The sequence below is a fragment of the Silurus aristotelis genome (genome assembly GCF_946808225.1).
Source record: "Silurus aristotelis genome assembly, chromosome: 8".
Taxonomy (NCBI): Eukaryota; Metazoa; Chordata; class Actinopteri; order Siluriformes; family Siluridae; genus Silurus; species Silurus aristotelis.
The window spans coordinates 3499863-3521456 of NC_139581.1; the positions used below are offsets into that span (position 1 = coordinate 3499863).

At 40.4% G+C, this 21594-nt stretch overlaps 1 protein-coding gene across 22 annotated transcripts in view; it reads left to right on the forward strand.

Moving 5' to 3' along the window:
* Positions 1-389: 389 nt before the first annotated feature.
* The window catches only part of robo2 (roundabout, axon guidance receptor, homolog 2), a 554737-nt gene continuing 533532 nt past the window's right edge, over positions 390-21594 (forward strand). For 20 of the 22 annotated variants that reach the window (XM_083547745.1, XM_083547756.1, XM_083547758.1 and 17 more), the window contains exon 1: positions 10521-10646. In XM_083547745.1, coding sequence (XP_083403871.1) covers positions 10529-10646 — 118 coding nt within the window. In that variant the 5' untranslated portion in view covers positions 10521-10528. Of the gene's footprint in view, positions 620-10514; positions 10647-21594 lie in introns of those variants that run through there. The other 2 variants (XM_083547769.1, XM_083547778.1) reach the window with 2 other exon arrangements.

Sequence of the window (21594 nt, forward strand, 5' to 3'; positions counted from 1 at the left end):
TAGTTCGCTCTTTCTCTCCCTCTATCTCTCTCCCCCTCTCCTTGTCCTTTCTCCTTCTTGTACCCCCTCTTCTCTCTCCCTCCTCTCTCTCCCTCTATATCTCTCTCGCTTCCTTTATCTATTCCCCACTCTTTCCCTTTCCACCCTCTCTGTTCTTCCTCTCTCTCTTTCTCTCTCTCTCTCTCTCTCTCTCTCTCTCTCTCTCTCTCTCTCTCTCTCTCTCTCTCTCTCTCTCTCTCTCTCTCTCTCTCTCGCTCTCTCTCTCTCTTTCTCCCCCCCTTCCTCTCTCCTTCTCTAACCCCCCTCTCATCTCTCCCTCCTCTCTCGCTCTCTCGCTCTCTCTCTCTCTCTCTCTCTCTCTCTCTCTCTCTCTCTCTCTCTCTCTCTCTCTCTCTCACATGCTAGTGTTGCAAAAGGACTGAGCTCTAGGCTGTGTTGCTGGTTGTGTGTGAGTGTGTGTGAGTGTGTGTGTGATTGAGTGTGTGTATGTTGGTCTGAGAGAGTGTGTAAGTGGTCAGAAACTCGAGCGGTGCTCTGATTATTTGGAGAGTTTTGTCTTCTCATGAGCAGAAAACACAGCAGAAGATTTAGCCTGTAGTGCTACCGGACATAGATACAGGTAAGGTGAACATATGTGTGTGTGTGTGTGTGTGTGTGTGTGTGTGTGTGTGTGTGTGCATGCTTTGGTGGGTGGTCACACAAACAGCATGTCTGTAGGTGGGAATTTACCTCTTGATCATGATACTTGAACATTACTCTTTCAGTTCATAAATAATCATTGCAATTTGTTTTTTAAAGAATTTATGTAGTACACACAGTGAGGGAAAAAATGATTTGATCCCCTGCTGATTTTGTACGTTTGCCCACTGGCAAAGAAACGATCAGTCTATCATTTGAATGGCAGGTTTATTTGAACAGTGAGTTACAAAATAACAAAAAAATCCAGAAAAACGCTAGTTATAAGTTATAAATTGATTTTCATTTTATTAAGTGAAATAAGTATTTGATCCCCCATCAATCAACAGGATTTCTGCCTCCCAGGTGTTTTTTACAAGTAACAAGCTTAAAGGTAGTGCTCCTAATTTCAGCTCGTTACCTGTTTAAAAGACACCTGTCCACAGAATCAGTCAATCAGTCAGATTCCAAACTCTCCACCATGACTAAGACCAAAGAGCTGTCCAAGGATGGCAGGGACAAGATTGTAGACCTACACAAGGCTGGAATGGGCTACAAGACTATCACCAAGCAGCTTGGTGAGAAGGTGACAACAGTTGGTGTGATTATTCGCACATGAAAGAAACACTAAATAACTGTAAATCTCCCTCGGTCTGAAGCACCATGCAAGATCTCACCTTGTGGAGTTTCAGTAATCATAAGAACGGTAAGGAATCAGCCCAGAACCACACGGGAGAATCTTGTCAATGATTTCAGGGCAGATGGGACCATGGTCTCCAAGAAAATAATTGGTAATGCACTACGCCGTGAAGGCTTGAAATCCTGCAGACCCTGCAAGGTTCCCCTGCTCAAGAATGCAGATGTACAGCCCCGTCTGAAGTTTAATACAAATTGAAAAATTCAGAGAAAAACTGGGTGAAAATGTTGCGGTCGGATGAAACCAAAATCGAGCTCTTTGGCATCAACTAGACTCGCCATATTTGGAGGAGGAGGACGAATGCTGCCTATGACCCCAAGAACACCACCCCCACCTTCAAATATGGAGGTGGAAACATTGCAGGTGTTTTTTTGCTAGGGGGAGAGGACAACTGCACCGCATCAAAGGAACGATGGACGGGGCCATGTGCCGTCAAATCTGCGTGAGAATCTAATTCTCTCTGCCATGCCATTGAAAATGAGCTGTGGATGGTTCTTCCAGCATGAAAATGACCCAAAACATACAGCAAATTTAAAGAAGTGGCTCAAAAAGTAGCGCATTAAGGTCCTGGAGTGGCCTAGCCAGTCTCCAGACCTCAATTCCATAGAAAATCTGTGGAGGGAACTGAAGGTTTGAGATGCCAAATGTCAGGCTCAAAAAATGAACCTCCTGGTTCATGGCAAGCTTTATTTATGCACATAATGTCTACATATGTGTTTATTCCCCCAATTGTTACCCGCCAATTGTGTTGTAATTGATTCACAAATGTTTGTCTATATAGTGGACTATGGTTATAGTACAATAAGGTTATAAGTGTGTATACATGTCAGTAATGAAAAATAAAATGAAATACATAATAATACTATATAAATGTTTATGTGACAAATAGATTTAGAATTTGAAATGTAAATTATATAATAAGAATGATTGTGCAGTAGGCTGAAGAAGAAGCAAAAGTACGATGCCTGCAATATGATGCAGTAGAAGTAGATGCAGATGTGCAAATGGTAATGTAATATTTAATCAGATATTTAGTATTGCATGAAAGTGCAAGCATTTTAATGCAATATTAGAACCTGGCAGATAAAGCTTAGTGTCTGAGTTCAGCATTAGTGTGGCTGAAGGGAAAAAGCTATTCTTGAGTCTTTTTGTGCAGTAGTAGAAACTTCTGGATCATTTTCCTGATGGAAGACATGTAAACAGTCTATTGTGGGACTTGATAGAATGTCTCATCCTCTGCTAGGATCTCTTTTGGTGAGGACTCAATAGTGGCTGTTTGGTCATGCTGGGATTTGAAGTCATGACCAGAACTTTTGTGAATTAGTAGCCCAGTGGATAAGATGTTGGACTTAACTGAACGTCATGAGATCCAATCCCACAACCACCTTTGAGCAAAGCCCTTAACCCCATAGCTGCTTAGCTGTATAATTTAGATAACTGTAAGTCGCTCTGAAACCTTGGAAGGTTGTAGCTCAGGGGTTAGGACATTGGGTTTAGAAGGTCATAGGTTCAAATCCCAGCACCCCCAAACTGCTACTGCTGGGCCCTTGAGCAAGGTCCTTAATCTTCAACTGCTCAGTTGTAAGTCACTCTGGATAAGGGCGTCTGCTGAAAATGTAAACATTTACATGGATAAGGGCATATGCTATAAATGCAAAACTTTGGATGGGAAGTTCATCACTGACGTGTTGATTATGCTGAGCAATTGTTGGACATTTACAGCATTTTCCAGACGCCCTTATCCAGAATAAATTAAATTTTTCCCTTTTTTACAGTTGAGTAGCTTTTTGGTTTAGGGCCTGGCTCAGGGGCCCTGGGAGTGGCAGCTTAGTGTGGCTGGGATTTAAATTCATGACCTTCGGATTCAACGTCCAATGCAATGTTGCGATGTAAATGATGATTGCAGTGCCTTTTTATTACACCCTGTGCAGTTATTGAACCAGACTGCGATGGACTTTGAAAGGATGCTTCAATGGAACAAAAGTTCAACATGATCTGAGGAGCAAAGTGAGCTTTCTTTAGTCTCCTTAAAAAATACAGGCACTGATGCTGTGGCCCTTTTTTTTAACCAGAGGTTTAGGCTTAGGTTTTGTAAGAATTATTTTTTTTATATACTTGCATATTATGTAATATAATTGTCACATGAGCCATGATAAAGCAGCCCTAGAGCACAAAATGTTAAAGGACTTGCTCAAGGGATCAAGAGTGTCAGCTTGGTGATACCAGGGCTTGAACCTCCAAACTTCTGATCAGTAACACAAAGCCTTAACCTCCAGGATAAACTGTTGCTTTGTCAAGATCAAGTCAAGTCAAGAGGCTTTTATTGTCATTTCTACTATACACAGTTGTACACGGTACACAGTAAAAACGAAACAACGTTCCTCCGGAACCCTAGAGCTACAACACAACACAAAGCTACATAAAGTGCATCGAGTGCAACCCAGTGCAGACAGTGCAGACAAAAAAACAAATATAGCGCTGACCAGTAAACCTAAAAACTATACACGGGAGTGAATATAACCAGATTTATAGTAATCTCCATTTCAATAATACTTTAAATATTTAAATAATGAATATAACATATTACTCGCAAAATCACAAGAAATATTATAACAGGGTTGCATGTCTTTAATAATACTGCCAATTTAGGAAAGTTTCAGTTTAAGATCTTAGACAGAATTTGACAAATGATAGCATTTCTCTGAAATCCTTGTGCCTCCAACTGTTAAAGCTATTAGAGATTCAGGATTATAGACAGTGTTTATTTATGGCATGATGTAAAAAAGTGAAATGATCTGCCCAGCTGTCGAATCAGAGCACAACAGGACGGCTAATCTCAAACAGGTTGGCGTGTTTGAGTAGAGCAGTGAGTGTTGATCTAGAGGCAAATGGCGGAGGAGGAGGTGAAGTGACTCAGACGCCTGGTTCTAGACGGCTGTGTCACTCCAATCTGTTACTCCCGGGCCGGTGGCCAACACCGCGCTGGCCTCTTAGCAGAGTCACTGACCGCTAACTTCTAAACTAGATGGGGGTCATTCTTTAATTGGAGTGGCAAAGGAGAGGCTGCATTTTTACAAACATTTTAGCAGCAGTAACACCAACAACATTAACACTAACACCACAGACAAACACCACCAACACTAACACCACACTAACAACACCACACTAACTCCACAGATACTAACTCTGCCAACACTTACACCAACACTAACACCGCACATACTAACACCACTAACACTATCAACTTCAACACTAACACCGCAGACACAAACAACTCCACAACAACACAGCTGATACTAACACCAACAATAACAACACCACCACTGGCTGCAACATTAACACTAACACCACAAACACCAAAAGAACAACATTAACAATAAACCACCAGCATCAACACCACCAGCACTAATAACATTAACACTAACAACTCTAGCTATAACACTACCACCAACACTGACATCACAACCACTGACACCACCAACAATAACAACATTAACACTGACAACACGAATATTAACACCAACACCACCAACACTTACACCACCAACACCACCAACATTAACACTTACACCAAGAACGACACTAGTATCTGCACTAACACCACATTGAGTAACACTACATACAGCAACAGCACTGACATTCACAACACCGGCACACACACAATGGTCACTAAAACCACATACAGCAATAGCAAATAAAGTAACATTACAGCCGTAATACTGCAGACACTTCCATCACATATAACACATAAAGTATCTGCACTGACACTGACATTGTGCAGTACCACCATTGACTCCAGCACTACTGACACCAACGACACCAACATCACCTATAGTCACACCACAGATATCAACACTACAGACAATAACAGACAATAACACTACAGACTGGCACCAAGGTGGTGGAATGAACTTCCCCTAGATGCCTAGATGTCCGTACAGCGGAGTCCCTGATTATCTTCAAGCGACGACTGAAGACCTACCACTTTCTGAAACACTTAAATTAGCACTTTCCGAGTTTGTAGCATTCTAGGGTTATATTTATATTAAGTTTGTAATCTGGCGTACCAGTGTAGATTTATTCATTACTAGAGATTTACAGCACTTTTGTACGTCGCTCTGATTTAGGGCTTCTGCTAAATGCCGCAAATGTAAATGTTAATGCTAATGTAACACCAGACATCACCACTACTGACAGTAACACCAGGCATTAACACAACAGAGAGTGACACTACAGACACCAACATCGCCTACAGTGACACTACAGACATCAACACCACAGACATCAACACCACAGACATCAACACTACAGACTACAGGCAGTGACACCACAGACATCAACACTACAGACAGTGACAGTGACAACAGACATCAACACTACTGACAGTGACACCAGACATTAACACAACAGAGAGTGACACTACAGACACCAACATCGCCTACAGTGACACTACAGACATCAACACCACAGACATCAACACCACAGACATCAACACTACATACTACAGACAGTGACACCACAGACATCAACACTACAGACATCAACACTACAGACAGTGACAGTGACACCAGACATCAACACTACAGACAGTGACAGTGACACCAGACATCAACACAACAGAGAGTGACACTACAGACACCAACATCCCCTACAGTGACACTACAGACAGTGACACCACAGACATCAACACTACAGACAGTGACAGTGACACCAGACATCAACACTACAGACAGTGACAGTGACACCAGACATCAACACAACAGGGAGTGACACTACAGACACCAACATCCCCTACAGTGACACTACAGACAGTGACACCACAGACATCAACACTACAGACAGTGACAGTGACACCAGACATCAACACTACAGACAGTGACAGTGACACCAGACATCAACACAACAGGGAGTGACACTACAGACACCAACATCGCCTACAGTGACACTACAGACAGTGACACCACAGACATCAATACTACAGATAGTGACAGTGACACCAGACATCAACACTACAGACAGTGACAGTGACAACAGACATCAACACTACAGACAGTGACAGTGACACCAGACATCAACACTACAGACAGTGACACTACAGATAGTGACACTATTTAATTATCCTTGGATAAAAAGTTATTTGTGACTTATGTAACAACTGTTAGAAATAATATGAATAAACAAGAAACATATTAAGTGCATATTTTTTTGTATAAAATTTAACACACATTTAAACCATGGCTAACACATTTAACATCTTTGATATACACTGCTTGCTCGGCTCTGCGTTATTTTAACAGCTCCTTGAGCTTAGCAGCTGTGAAGCTGCCAGTCATCTCTGTTTCAGCATCGCTGCATCCTGCCACAGACTCATTGTCTATGCAAATGGGAATGCATTTAATTCTTGCCAAGCGGTTATTGATGGAGGAATGAAGGGGTGTGATGGAAGATGGAAGGCTATTGATTTTACCTCCTCACACATCGCTGGTGTGAGGCGCTGGCATGAGTGACAGCAGTTCCAAGACTCGGGTTAGTGACTGGATCACACTCAGCATCTGTGAACTGTCTGTGTGTGTGTGTGTGTGTAAGAGAGAATGAATGCGCACAAAACCCTGCTTGTATTCGACATTTCCTTCTATTTACACGGCATGGACACCTGACCATAAGATTGGTATGTGCATTTTGAACATCCAATTCCACATTGAGTACCCATTTGCTGTCATAATAAGATCCACTCTTCTGGGAAGATGTTCCACTAGATTTTGTGAAAATGTGTGTGAGATTCATTCAGCCACAAGGGTGTTAGTAAAAGTCAGGTACTGATGTATGTGAGGTGAGGAGGCCTGGGGTGCAGTCAGCGTTCACATTCATCTCAAAAGTGTTCAATAGGGTTTATAGATAGAGAGAAGATCTTCCACCCCATCCTATGTACAAGTTTTGTACATTTTAATGCTGAAACAGGTTTGGGGATTTTTTTTTTTTTTTACTGCATTCAAAGACGTCTTATATAATTGTGTGCCTTCAACTTTGTGGTAACAGTTTGGGGATGAACCACATACGTCTGGAAAAGTCAGGTGTCCCAATACTTTTGTCCAAGCATTTTAATAGTGAAACATGAGAAAATCACATACAATTATTTCATACCTATTTCACTAAAAGACTCCCAGTCCACATTTACAACCTAATTTACCGATGGAAATACAATTAGACTGCCAAACTGCAAAGAACCTTTACGTTTATAACAGGAAATAAGTTCCCATCTTGACAATAAGCATCATCAGTCACTGTCTCATCAACTCAGGTGGCTAAAGGTCTCTTGCGGTGTTCACCATACATCCACTTGTTTCCTCCGGTTCTTAGATGTTCTGATAGTCCTTGTTTGAGGACAGTTTTCAGGACTCCTTTATTATGTAAAAAAAACAAAAACATTTAGCTCTGTTGGATCACGTCTTCCACGAACTTCAGAAGAGTTGAGGAAAAAAAAAACCAGAAAAAAGAGATGACGTCTAAAAATCCATGTAAATATGAAGTAAAATCAATATTGTAAGTAACAAATGGTGCTCCAGGAGCAATGATATGCACATGAACAGGGTCTAGATCATCTTGAATATCAATGAACACAGTGTCATGTATTATGCACTAAAGCCCGCACATTTCAGCCACCGATATTATTGCTTATTATAACTCTCAGTACTGGGCGTCAGAATAAGACTAGTCTCAGCTCAAATCTTAGATGCGTCCTGTCCTAATGCAATGTAGAATTGTTTAAAAAAAAATTTAATCATCAACCAAATGTGCTATATGTTAGTAGAAAATATTTCTGTCCAATCACAATCAAGAAATCGACAGAAAAATAAAAATTTCTTTTTTTTTTAAGAAGAATTTGGGGTCAGAAAGGTCAATGATATAAAATCAGATGACAACCAAGACAACAATCATTACTAGAAAAAAGAAAGGAAGGAAGGAAGGAAGGGTGGGCAATAATGAGTTTATGGAAAGTAGGTGTGTGTAATTACACAGCAGCAGGAATAGTGTGATTGGATGACGCTTAAAAGTAAGTGGGTGGGGTTTGGCTAGATGGTGGAAGCTCTGAAAAGAAGACGAATTGTCCCTAATGCAAACAAATCAGTAACATGTCTGTGCTAAACTATAGTTTTACACATGTATGTACTCCAACCAGACCTCTGGAGTTCCTCATGAGACAGATGTGATGTTTAGCTTCATGTAAACAGGATCAGAGAGCAGGTATGAGCACAAACCCCAGCCCTAATCCTTAAGACTAAAGGGGGTCTGGTTTAGTGAGTACACTCTGCACAGTTTTCTTTTTTTTATCTTTTATTGCATCGTTTTGCTTCATGTAAATTTAAAAAAAAGGGATAAAGTGAATGCAGGTATTTGACTCCAATTGTTGCTTAAAAACAGCAAAGATATTTTGTATGTAATTGATAAAAAGGTGTTTTTTTTTTTTTTACAGCTTTTTATATGTAATGCATGTGAGGTTTCTAAATGTTTAAAGTAGTTACTTTTACCTAGTAGTTAATTCTTGCCTATGACAAATCAAAGGAATGGAGGTTTCTGCATTTTTGCTTCTTTTTAAAGGAATTTTTTCCTTCATATATTGTAATTCTTATTTGATTTTATTTTTTAAAGCTTTTTCTGCGTGCTTATTCGATCGCACGGACAATTGTTAAAATTTTTATGATTTTAAAACCAAGGAACAAAACAAATTGTATTTACTTTTTTGTGTTTGCAGGTGTTTTTTATTCTTTAAATTATCTATTTATTGTTTTTTTCTTTTTTTTTTTTTAGTTTTTGTACACTGAAAAAATTGTTAAATTTATGTTCATAGCTTTCACATAGTAATTGTGTTGTATTTGGATGTATTGTGACCCACTACCACTGATGTTTTTTTACACACACACACACACACACACACAGATATATGCACGATTGCAATCCCTATTTCTTATTTATTCTTATCGAATGGATCAATCTGTGTTTTCTGTTCTTATTTTGGCAACTGCTGCGGTTTTTATTTTTTTATGTGGTTTATTTATTTGTTTCAATCATTTCAGTATAAAAAAAAAAAAAAACCCCGAAAATGACCATCTTCCCACAGAGGACATTATTCAGTTTATAGTACAAAGCAGGGGAAAATGGTTTGATATTCAATACCCTTACAATAAAGAACAAGTTACAGGGGCAGTTAAAGCTTACTCTGCTTTGAATTTATGGTTGAATTTATGGCACTATTAAATCAGTTTGGAAGTTGCTTCTGCTGATGGTAATTTTTTCTCCTTTGGGATTTTATTTATGTAGGTATGTACTATGTATTTGTCCAGGTGACTCTTGTAAAAGAGACTTCATCTCAATTAGGTTTTTATCCTGATTAAATAAAGGTTACTTACTACGCAGAGTCATTAATGTTTTTTTGAGAAACATACATGTTCTTATTGTTTGTATGTAAAAATTTACAAAATTGGACAATGAGTGAAAAAAATAAGTTCTTGACAGATGAGTCCTGACACTTTTGTCTCGTCGAAGGACAGAAGAGATCAGAATGTGATCAGACTGCCTCACCCCAACAAGCAAACATGGAGCTTAATGGTTTGGGGTTGTTTTGAAGCAGGAAACATTGGAGATATACTTCAACACAATTCAATTCTGTCAGGACTCCTTGGAACCGACTTCACCATCCAACAATATGATGAGCTCAAGCATAAGTCTGAGTTCTGTGAACATTATTTAGAGAGCAGACAGTCGTCTGGAGTGATATCTATCATGGACCGACCTGCCCAGTCACCACACCTAAATGCTATTAAAATGCTCTGGGATGAACTGCATTACAAGAAAGAAAGCAATCTTAATTTAGTGAAGGAAACCATTGGCAAGTTTTACAAGAAGCACAACAAAATTTTGGCTGATTGTTTGGAGAAACGAACTGTCCAAATATCGAGAGTGTGTAAAGCTGCTGTTCATGCTAAGGGAGGATTTTTCAATGGAAATAAAGTCTGGACATTTATAGATTTGTTTCGTCAAAGGAAATCTTCATACCGTTGAATGACTGAGTTTGTTACATAGAAACAGAAGGACTATGCGTGTGTTTCTCAAAAATCTAACATAAACTCGTGTGTCTGTATTTCAGCATCCGATGGTGTCATGGCCGTGCTCTTGGACCGAATTGGGTGTGTTGCAGTACGAGCCAGACCCCCTGACCTCATTACTCTTCCTGTCCTGTGGCTCCTCCTCTTCAGGCTAGTGGACACACAACTTCAAGGTAGGTGTCTGTGTGTTTCTTAACACCACACGGCTCTGTGTGGTTTGGTCATTCTGGATCTTCTGAACTGATCGAGTGTTGCATGCAAAGTGTCTTGTTCAGTCGGTGGATTTGTATCTCTGCTTTGCTCTAGAAATTTATCAATTCAAAATTGTACTAACTAACTTAAGGTCGGTGCTCCCTGTGACTGTGTGACTGTGCATGCAGCCTTGTGCTGCCATGTGGGCATGCTACACACTAGACGTTTTGATTTCACCTCAGACAACTAGGAGGAAATCACGGTGAGGGTGATAAGCGTTTTTTTTTTTCACCTCCCTCATTCTGATGTTGACCTGTATCTGCATGAATGAATGCCTTACAGAGGTATAAATGTTCCTTCAAGATGTTCCTACAGTGTTCCTCCTAAAAGTGAGCATACTGTAAATAACCTGTGACCTCACTAGTCGTTTGTCTGATTTTGCTCTGAACTGATTATTCGTTGGTTAATTCTGCAGTGACGTCTGTGTCTAAATGACACAACCTGATTAACCATGATATGCTATTTTTCAGCAAGGGCAGGTGCTTATTTAGAGCAAACTTTCTGGGAACCCCTGTGAGCGCCCCATCACATCTAATTTCTTAACCTGTGAGCGAGCCGCGGTGAGTCGTGAGCCAAGGGTTTGGGTCCACTCTTAATTGGCATCTCCTGAGGAGACAAGGCCACATTGCCCTCTGCTGTCAGCTCCCCAAGCTCGCTCCCTCCCCAGTGGCTTGGCTTATTTATAGCAGGGCCTTTTAAACACACACACACACACAGCAACCCATTAATTCAGTCGACCAAGGCAGAAAACAATCTCTGAAGATCCCTATTTGCCTTCATTGCCAAGTCTTTGTGGATCGGAGCTGAAGGTTAATTCCGCATGTGTTGTGTTGTGTTGGTAGACAGTGAAGGAACACTTTGACTTCCATCCTTCGTTCAAGCAAAACAGGGCATGATTAATGAGATCTGATTGTATTGCATGCCAAAAGGAAATGCGTTCCAGAGTCAAGAGGTTGGGCCAAAAAAAGTGTGAATTCTTTGGTGCTCTTTTGTTATTTCTGATGACCCGTAACCTCCCTGTAGATCTTTTAACCCTGGTGCAAGTGTACTTTCCTGCTTTAACTTCCTCCATCATTATGCTAATTACATTGCTAGAACTGTATTTTTTTTTAGAGACTTTGGTTGTCAATGATTTATATAAAACCCAATCCAGTTTCCGGAAAGAATACACACACAAGATGGTACCCATAATTACCACCATCCATTAGCTTGCAAGAGCTAACCTGAGAGGATTCTTAACAAGCCTCACTGTTCATGCTGACCTGTTACTGTAGCTAACCTGACAAGAAATTAAATGTTCACAACTTTGACAGCGAATTGCTTCTAGCTAGCTAACACATCATTTACTGACAATTAAAAAAAATCATATATTGATATTTACAGCTAATTAGCTGGCTAAACAATGAGCTTGGATTTCAACTGTCTCCAAAAGTATAATTCTTATGTGTGGATCCTTATTTATCCTAATCGTTACCACAAATTCCAACAAGCTAACTGCAATAACTAATCTGCTATTCTTAAGATTTAATTTTAAAGCTAACCCGCTAGCTAGATGAATTTAAGATGACATTCTTTAAGTGCTATTCTAAAATGTCTGCCATTGGTAGGCAGTTAGCTATCTTAAGATGACCTGACAGGATTTGTTTTTATTTTCAATATTATTTATTTTCCAGCTAATGCTTAACGGCTAGCAGTTCACAAAATAAACATTTTATGACCGGGATTTCGAGGTGATAATAAATCTTTGTCATATCTATTACCAGTGCTAGTTAGTTAACTAACTTGAATTGACCTGACATGAATTCTAAGCTAAATTTTCAAGAATATATTTTTGTTTTTATCATGAACCAGTGAAGGTAATTAGCTAGCATTAGCTAACATGACAGGATATTTTTGTTATCATAAAGCTACATATAGAAACCTTATGCTATATGGGCAAACGTATTTGGATACTTGACTTTTCCAGCCGTTTGTGGCTTTTTCAAAAAAGTACTGTAAAAGCTAGCATGACATTTTTTCCCGCTGACTTGAATCTAGCTAACAATGTTCTTGCATGACAATGCCCCTGTGCACAAAGCCAACTCTATAAAGATATGCTTTACATGGGTTGAACTGAAAGATCTTCTGCTATAGAGCTTCAACCTTATTAAACATAATGAATGTGAATGCTGACTACACTTCAGACCTCCTCACCTCCATTAAGCTGACCACAAGCACAATCCAAAATCTAGTGTAGCACATTCCCTGGGAAGTGAAGCTTATTATAACTATAGATAAGCAATCCGTATCCGTTTACCGCTTCAAACTCTTCTAAATCACTCTGTGAACGGATCAGAGTCTGACGAGACCCTTGAGATATTTGAGTAAGTAGGGATTATCCCTGCTTTTGCCATGGAATCTCACTAGAGGGCACTAACTGAATCTTTAGAATTCTCCAAATAATGAATCCCAGTCTCAAGCCCCGGCGGTTTCGCTACACGCTACGAGTCTAATGGATCCGCGGAATCCTACTGTTTAAGTGGATTAGCCAGGACACGTATAGGACCCGCATAACCCCTTGTGATTCTGACCATGCAAGAAGTTTCCTGAACAACTGTCATCTGCTTGTTGCTACAGTTACTCGCTAACAACAACTTTGAATAAAGTGGTATAATTGACAATTTGTTTTATATGATGTTGGTCCAAGATAAGCAAGGACTTGAGTGATGCGAGTAAATGAAGAGAATGATTCATGTATCCTGAGTCATATAGGATTGGGCTATTTAACCTGAATTAATCCAGATTCGCTAATCTCTAATTTATTGCTTTTACAGTAACTCACAGTGTTGTGCTCGTTACTAAAAAATAGTAATTAGTTACAGTTACTCGTTACTTCATTCAAAAAGTAGCTCAATTAATTTGTTGATTATTTACACCAAAAAGTAATGCGTTACTGTTAAGTTTTTTTTTAAAGAACCTTCTTTAATGTTCCCATTAATGCCGTTTTATGCGTTATGGTCTACAAACACAAAACTGACTTAAACACAAAGTAATTTTTAAACACTATTTTATTAAAGTCAGAGCAGCAAAAACTGAATATCTCAAGGATTTCTAAAATAAATAACAAAACAAGATGAATAATATATTCACAATCAAAAACTAAAGTGGCTTCTGCTGTTGTGTTGAGCTCTTAAACATGTTCCTTTCACAGCTGAAGTATGAAAACAGAACACCGGGTTAGCTTCTAGCTTCTAGCTCCTCAGGCATGGAGTTCCTGGAGGAGCTTCAACAGATTGGAGTTTCTGTTTATCGCAGTAGATACGAGCTTCGAACCAGAAAGACACAGCTTACATTTGACTAAAAATCTTTTGTCTTTATGCTCAACTAAAGTGAAATAATGAGCATATTTCCACTTTGAGAAACTCGTCTTGATCTCGCCTCGACTCGCTATTACTGCCGCACAGACCTGAATAAACGGAGACACGCCCACAGTGCGTCTTCTTTGTGTTTACAGTGGTTCATCCACCAATCCTACAATGCGACGCTTCTGTAAGCAGGTTAGACTGTAGTCTACACTTCAGCCCAAATTAATTCATTTAAAAAAGTAACGGGTAACGCACCATACGGTAACATAACGAAGTTACTTTATTTTTAAAAGTAATGCGTTACAGTATATGTTACTGTAAAAAGTAACACGTTACTGCCCAACACTGGTAACTCAATGTCTTGGATATGCTGACAGGGTTTGTCTCCTGGAAACATTATACAACTGTCAACTCCCTAAAAAATTTTTTTAAAAGCTGATTCTATAATCCAGCAAAATTATCTTTATAGTTATTTTTTTTTCTCTACAGTCATAAACTTATGAAATCTACTGTACAGTGTGGCCTCCATTTTCGGTTTATTTAGAATAAAAAGGTAGAGATGAAGGATGAGCACCAGAGCAGGTGAAAGAAGAAGAACTAATAAAGCTCATAAAGCTTGAGCTGATCTTCTACCGAAATTTGTCTTTAGCTAGCGCAAAAGTGTGAGTGAATGTCAGAAGTGTCAGGATGATGATTTTTGGGTTCAGTGAAAGGATGAGACTGTGCAGTGCTTTCTCCAGGATGATGCCCTGCTCTATGCTCTCTTGCAGGCTGTATGTCCTGATGTGTCGGTCATGTGTTTTTTTTTTTGTTTTTTTTAGAAAAAAAATCAATAAATAAGTGCAGGTTTTTTGTTAGCTTTTGTTCATCCCTGGCTGGTTTCCAGTGCCCTTGTGGTTGTGTGCTAACTGTATTACTGAAGATCAGTCTTCATTCCCACCCTGACTGGCTCCTCTGTAGGTTCAGATTTTATGTCTGCACAACAGGTTATTACACTTACACTTACTCTACATGACATTCCCTTATAAAGTTCAGCTAAGTGCTGGTTTAGCGGTGGAAAATGGGATTAAGAGTGTATTGTGTCTGTTCCACGCCTGGTGACCGGACCAGGGCTGTAGGACGTGTTCTTCTAAATGAATCTTGATTATTTTGAGCAATAATTGTAATTTACAGTTTTTCTCAGTTGCTTTGGGGCGTTTTTCGGATCAGAAATGAAATTCTCAAAACTACTGCTCCCCATCGTGTAAAAACAATTTCGCATTGATTTAAACAAATTGCTAATGCTTTGGTACATACATTTAATTATGTGTGTACAAGTGTCTGCTGATTCCTACATAATCAATCATTTATTTCATGTTGATCAAAAATATTACACTGGTTCTCACCCGAATAGTTTTAACACCCAAAACATCTTGAAATTACTTCATTAAATAAGTAATTGAATGGACAAACGTTTTTGAACATCTCGTTCCACATTTAATTCCCATTTTTTTTTCTAAAGACCTCCACTCTTCTGGGAAGATGCTCTAGAGTTTGAGGTGGAGATTCATTGGTGTGGGATTCATTCAGTCGCACGGGTGTTAGTAAAGTAGGGTACTGATATAAGTAAGGTGAATTGGCCTGGAGTGCAGTCAGTGTGAATGTGCACAGGGGCATCATCATGCTGGAACAGGTTTGTGTCTCCTAGTTCCAATCTTAGTTGAACCACAAACTGCTGAAAAAGGGGTATGTACATATGTAGCTTTATATTAACAAAACATCCTGTCTCGTTAGCCAACTGCCTTCACTGGAATATATTGTGTCCCAAATCCTTTCTCCATATAGTATAGGAACATGACCGATCTGTGCTAGAACTGTTCAATGAATCTGTATTGCCCCCCCCCATGATGCAGCATGTTTAGTATTGAAAAAATCTTCCATTTTGTTGTGATTGCTGTAAATGCTTCCTGTAAATTCAGTCAACAACTAGAGGCAGATTAGCACTTGTCACCCCCTTTAAAAAAAAGTGAAATGAAGAAACACCCTGTAATCAAAATGTACTTTTCTAGCTCATGTCCTTGATCAAATTGTGTGCAATATGCAGCATTTTCATCACTTATGAGACAACTCATCTTTGTATTGTAGTATAAATGAGCAACCTTTGTACTACATTAGTCTTTGTTGGATACTATACACGGTTTTAATGGGACCTACCAATTAAAAGGTTAACCAAACCCTTTCTATGCCAATTACTTTCCATTTGAAATCCAAATTGGAAAGGGACCATGTAGGAAACATCTGTAACCACTGGAGACACCCTCCTTTTTTTTTTTTTTTTTTTTTTCTTGCTATAATCCCTTTTTCAGAGCAAATTGCTAAATCGCTCTGCTGAGGTATTACTTCAAGGGCCACGCTGCTTTGATTTTGTTGCATTGCAATTGAGATTTTTTTGTTGTTGCTAGCAAATAAATGGCATCCATGTTGCGTAGATGTAAATGTGTTCATTTTTGCTGAAGTACACATGCTTAAGTGGACTGTGCTTTTGTTCCTGGCGGATCTTAGTACGACCTGCAGCGAGTCCCACGAGCCCATGCTGATCCTGTAAAGCTGCATCGCCTCTGATTTATCTGAACCTCCCTGTGATAAGGAGCTACTGCTATGCTGCAAACAGCTGTCCGACCAGATGCCTATTCACTACAGGGCCCTGATTTAAATCTCTCTCTCTCTCTCTCTTTCTCTCTCTGAGGTATGAATGCTAGTCAGGAGATGTTGAATTTTCTCTAACAGCAGCTCTGACATTCGTCCATCTCCAAATCACAGGTTTATGCTAATCAGTTAATCGTTAGTATTGTTTCGTAAGTACTTCTACATGGTTGTGTAGACTTGCATAGCAGATGCTCCAGATGTGTTACTGAACAACAAAAACACTTGTAAAAGGAGTCCTCAGGGTCAATCAAAACAAACCAGTGTAAAATTATATTTGTAAAATACGCATTCATACCGAGTACGACATCTGGTACATTTTATGGCATTTGGCAAACACCCATATCCAGAGCGACTTACAACTAAGCAGGGGAGGGTTAAGGGCCTTGTTTAAGGGCCCAGGAGTTGCAGTTCGGTGGAGGTGGGATTTGAACCCGTGACCTTCCGATCCAAAGTCCAATGCCTTAATCACTGAGCTACCAACTAAAGTATTAAACTAAAAAAGCTAAATTAAAAATTTCAAGTCAAGAAGCTTTTATTGTCATTTCAACCATATATAGCTGATGCAGTACACAGTGAAATGAAACAACGGTTCTCCTGAACCCAGGTGCTACATAGAACAACATAAAACAAACAGTACAGAACAGAAAGACACACTTCCGAGAACTAAGATCCTCGCCACATAAAGTGCATGTGTGCAGCTGGTGCAAACAGTGCAAAAGACAACACAAGACAGTGCAAGACAACACAGGACAGTGCAGGACAATACACAAAATATAAAAATAAAAATGGAAATAGCTCCGCCAGTAAAACCTGTCGTAAAAGAATAAGGTGCAGTGTAAACAGAAAGATGTAAACAGAATTTGTGCAATTCAGCAGTAGCAGCAATCAAAAATAAAGTAAACAGTAAACAAAGGATTTGGACAGAATATTGTGCAAAATAACAAGTCCCGGAATCAGCAACAGACGGCATGTAAACATTTTGCGATAGTGAAAAAGTGTGATTGGTATTGAAACCTGGGTGAACGAAGTGTATGATGGGTGTTGAGTCTGGTTTGTGCAGATCAGTCACACAGTTGTGTGTAAGTGTGTGTGTGTGTGTGTGTGAGAGAGAGTTCAGTTCAGTTCTTTGTTGAGGAGCCTGATGGCTTGCGGGAAAAAACTGTTGCACAGTCTGGATGTGGCGGCCCGAATGCTTCGGAACCGTTTCCCTGATGGTAGGAGTGTAAAAAGTGTGTGTGAGGGGTGTGTGTGGTCATCCACAATGCTGTGTGCTTTGCGGATGCAGCGTGTAGTGTAGATGTCCATGATAGAGGGGAGAGCGATTCCGATGATCTTCTCAGCTGTCCTCACTATCCTCTGTAGGGTCTTGCGATCCGAGACGGTGGATGGGGGGAGGGAGATGAGCTTTTCTCAGCCTTCTCAGGAAGTAGAGACGCTGCTGGGCTTTCTTGGTGATGGAGCTGGTGTTAAGTGACCGGGTGAGCTTGTCCGCCAGATGAACACCAAGGAATTTGGTGCTCTTGACGATCTCCACTGAGGATCCATCAATAATCAGTGGAGATTGGTCACTCTGTGTTCTCCTGAAGTCAACAACCATCTCTTTAGTTTTGTCGACGTTTAGAGACAGGTTGTTGGCTCCACACCAGGCTGTTAACCATTGCACTTCCTCTTTGTATGCTGACTCGTCGTTCTTGCTGATTAGACCCACCACGGTCGTGTCATCGGCAAACTTGATGATGTGATTCGAGCTGTGCGTTGGTGCACAGTCGTGAGTCAGCAGAGTGAACAGCAGTGGACTGACCACACAGCCCTGGGGGGCCCCAGTGCTCAGTGTGGTGGTGCTGGAGATGCTGTTTCCGATCCGGACTGACTGAGGTCTTCCAGTCAGGAAGTCCAGGATCCAGTTGCAGAGGGAGGTGTTCAGGCCCAGTAGGCTCAGCTTCTCGATCAGGTGCTGAGGAATGATTGTGTTGAATGCTGAACTGAAGTCTATGAACAGCATCCTTACATAAGAGTCCTTGTTATCCAGATGGGTGAGGGCCAAATGAAGGGTTGTGGAAATCGCATCGTCCGTGGAGCGGTTTGGACGATATGCGAACTGCATGGGGTCCAGTGCGGGTGGAAGCTGGGTCTTTATGTGCCTCATGACGAGCCTCTCGAAGCACTTCATCATGATGGGTGTGAGTGCAACGGGACGATAGTCATTGAGGCAGGAGACAGAAGACTTTTTCGGCACAGGAATGATGGTCGTCGTCTTGAGGCACATAGGAACAGTGGCGCTGCTCAGGGAGATGTTGAAGATGTCAGTGAGGACATCTGCTAGCTGTTGTGCACATTCCCTGAGCACTCTGCCAGGAATGTTGTCAGGTCCAGCAGACTTCCGTGGGTTAACTCTGCATAGAGTTTTCCTCACTTCAGCTGTGGTTAGACAGAGCACCTGGTCACTGGGAGGAGGGATGGTCTTCCTCGCCACCATGTTGTTCTGCACCTCAAACCGGGCGTAGAAGTCACGGTCACAAGCAGGTGATGTGGTCTTGTAATTCGTGATCGCCTGGATGCCCTGCCACATGCGCCGGGTGTCTCCACTGTTTTGAAAGTGGCCGTGAATTCTCTTGGCGTGTGCGCGCTTTGCCTCTCTGATGGCACGGGACAGTTTGGCCCTTGCTGTTTTCAAGGCCGCCCTGTCCCCTGCTCTGAAGGCAGAGTCTCTTGATTTTAGCAGCGCACACACCTTGGCGGTCATTTACGGCTTCTGGTTGGAGCGTGTAGTGATGGTCTTGGAGATGGTCACGTCATCAATGCACTTGCCGCTTTTATTAAAAATGTATCAAAATTATTAATAAAAAATGTCAAGTAGATTTAAAAATGTTTTCTGGCATGAGGAGCTTTTCCAGGGTTTATAAGAGTTCGCTCAGCAGCAATAACAGATGCAATACATTTAAACAAATTATTCAGTTGTTTTGAGACTAATGGTGATTAATGCTGCTATTCTGATTGTGCGTTTTCATCATAAAGAGCAAATGTGAAATTTTGCCTGAAACTGATCAAATCAGCCGTTTGACATATGGTGATGCTTTAATGAGTTGTTTGAGGTGTTTTGAGTGGCACAAGCGCTTCAAGAGGGGAAGAATATTACTGGAAGGCGATGAGCAATCAGTATGACCTTTTAGTTCAAACGCTGAAAACCATTTAGCAACGTGTGCATGATAATCATCAGAGAACAATCCATATGATCTCACTTTTACACCCACCCTACTTGCCAAATTTGGCTCCTGCAGACTTCGCCCTCTTCCCAAAGATGAAGATGCGACTCAAAGGTCACCGTTTTGACACTATTCGGTCTCGTGCGAATCGTAATAAGTGCTACATAAAAAGGGCTTCCAGGACACATACCAGGAACACTGGGAGCTCTGTATTGCTGTGCAGAGGGGCTAATTTGAAAATGATGGTGTTAAAAAGTAGCTAAATAAAAAGTAGGTACTTGTAAACAGAGCTTGTCTTAACATTTTGATATCACCTCGTAGATGAATGTAACGTCTCAAGGCTTGCTGCCAGAGTGAAATCAACTCTTGCACACTAGTAACTTCATTTCACCATTTAATTGTTTTTATAAAAACATATTAAAAAAAATAATAAATTAGGTATAGTTCATGAAATATGGCTGTTAGTTTACAATAGAAATGATAGAAACCTGGTGCACCACTCTCAATCCTGCAACTATGGAAAATTTTAATACCACCCTCCAATTGATCCGTAAACCGTGCAGAGGTTAAACCATTTCCCTTCAGGACCCAACTATACTGACGTAATCATTGTGTCGCTAATTTTCTTTAATAGTTTTACCAAACATTTTTGCAAAGTCCTTGAAATAATGTTCAGTAGTGTAACTTCTTTGGCCTACTGTACAGTATGTGTGATGTACGTGCTAAATAGCCAGTGTCCTAATTGGATCTAATCTGCTGTGACACTGCTGGATATGGTTTCTATCTGTTCCATCTGCTCACCAGCCTCAGGATTTCCCTGGCGCACTCTTCCTTTCACCTCCTCCATCTGGAAGATGACAAAGTCAAGGTGAAGTTGGTAACTGATAGAACTGATGATAAAGATGGCTTTTGCACTGATTTTTGCTTTCGTACATCTCATTCACACCCTGGAGTGGCTCACCTCAGTGTCACTTTATTATCAACACATGAACACTTTATTGACGATAACCCTGCAACACTTAAAATCTGGACGTATAATGTATGTGTACATTTCAGCAACCATTATATATTCTCAAGGGTCAATACTATAGAAATACATTTATTTAAATTAATATATTTTTATTTATCTAATATATTTTGAACGCGGTCCGTGTGCAGCTTGTATAACAGTACAGATTTACTATTCTCTAAAAATAACTCAACATACAGCCATTATTGTCAAAATAATTGGCAAGAAATGTGAGTACACCCCAAGTGAACATTCAAAGTCAAAACTGTGTCCAAAGTGTCAATATTTCGTGGGATCTTCATTGATCTCTAACACTGCCTTAATCCTCCTGGGCATGGAATTTACCAGAGCTGCACAGGTTGTTGCTGGGATCCTCTTCCACTCCTCCATTATGACATCACGGAGCTGCTTGATGTTAGACACATGGTGCTTCTCCACCTTCCACTTAATGATGCTCCACAGGTGCCCAAAAGGGGTCAGGTCTGGAGACATACTTGACCACTTCATCACCTTCAGCTTCCTCAGCAAGGCAGTTGTCATCTTGGCATTTGTGTTTTTAGGTTAACATGTTGTAAAACCGTCGATCGGTCCAGTTTCTGAAGGGAGGGCATCATGTTCTGCTTCAGAA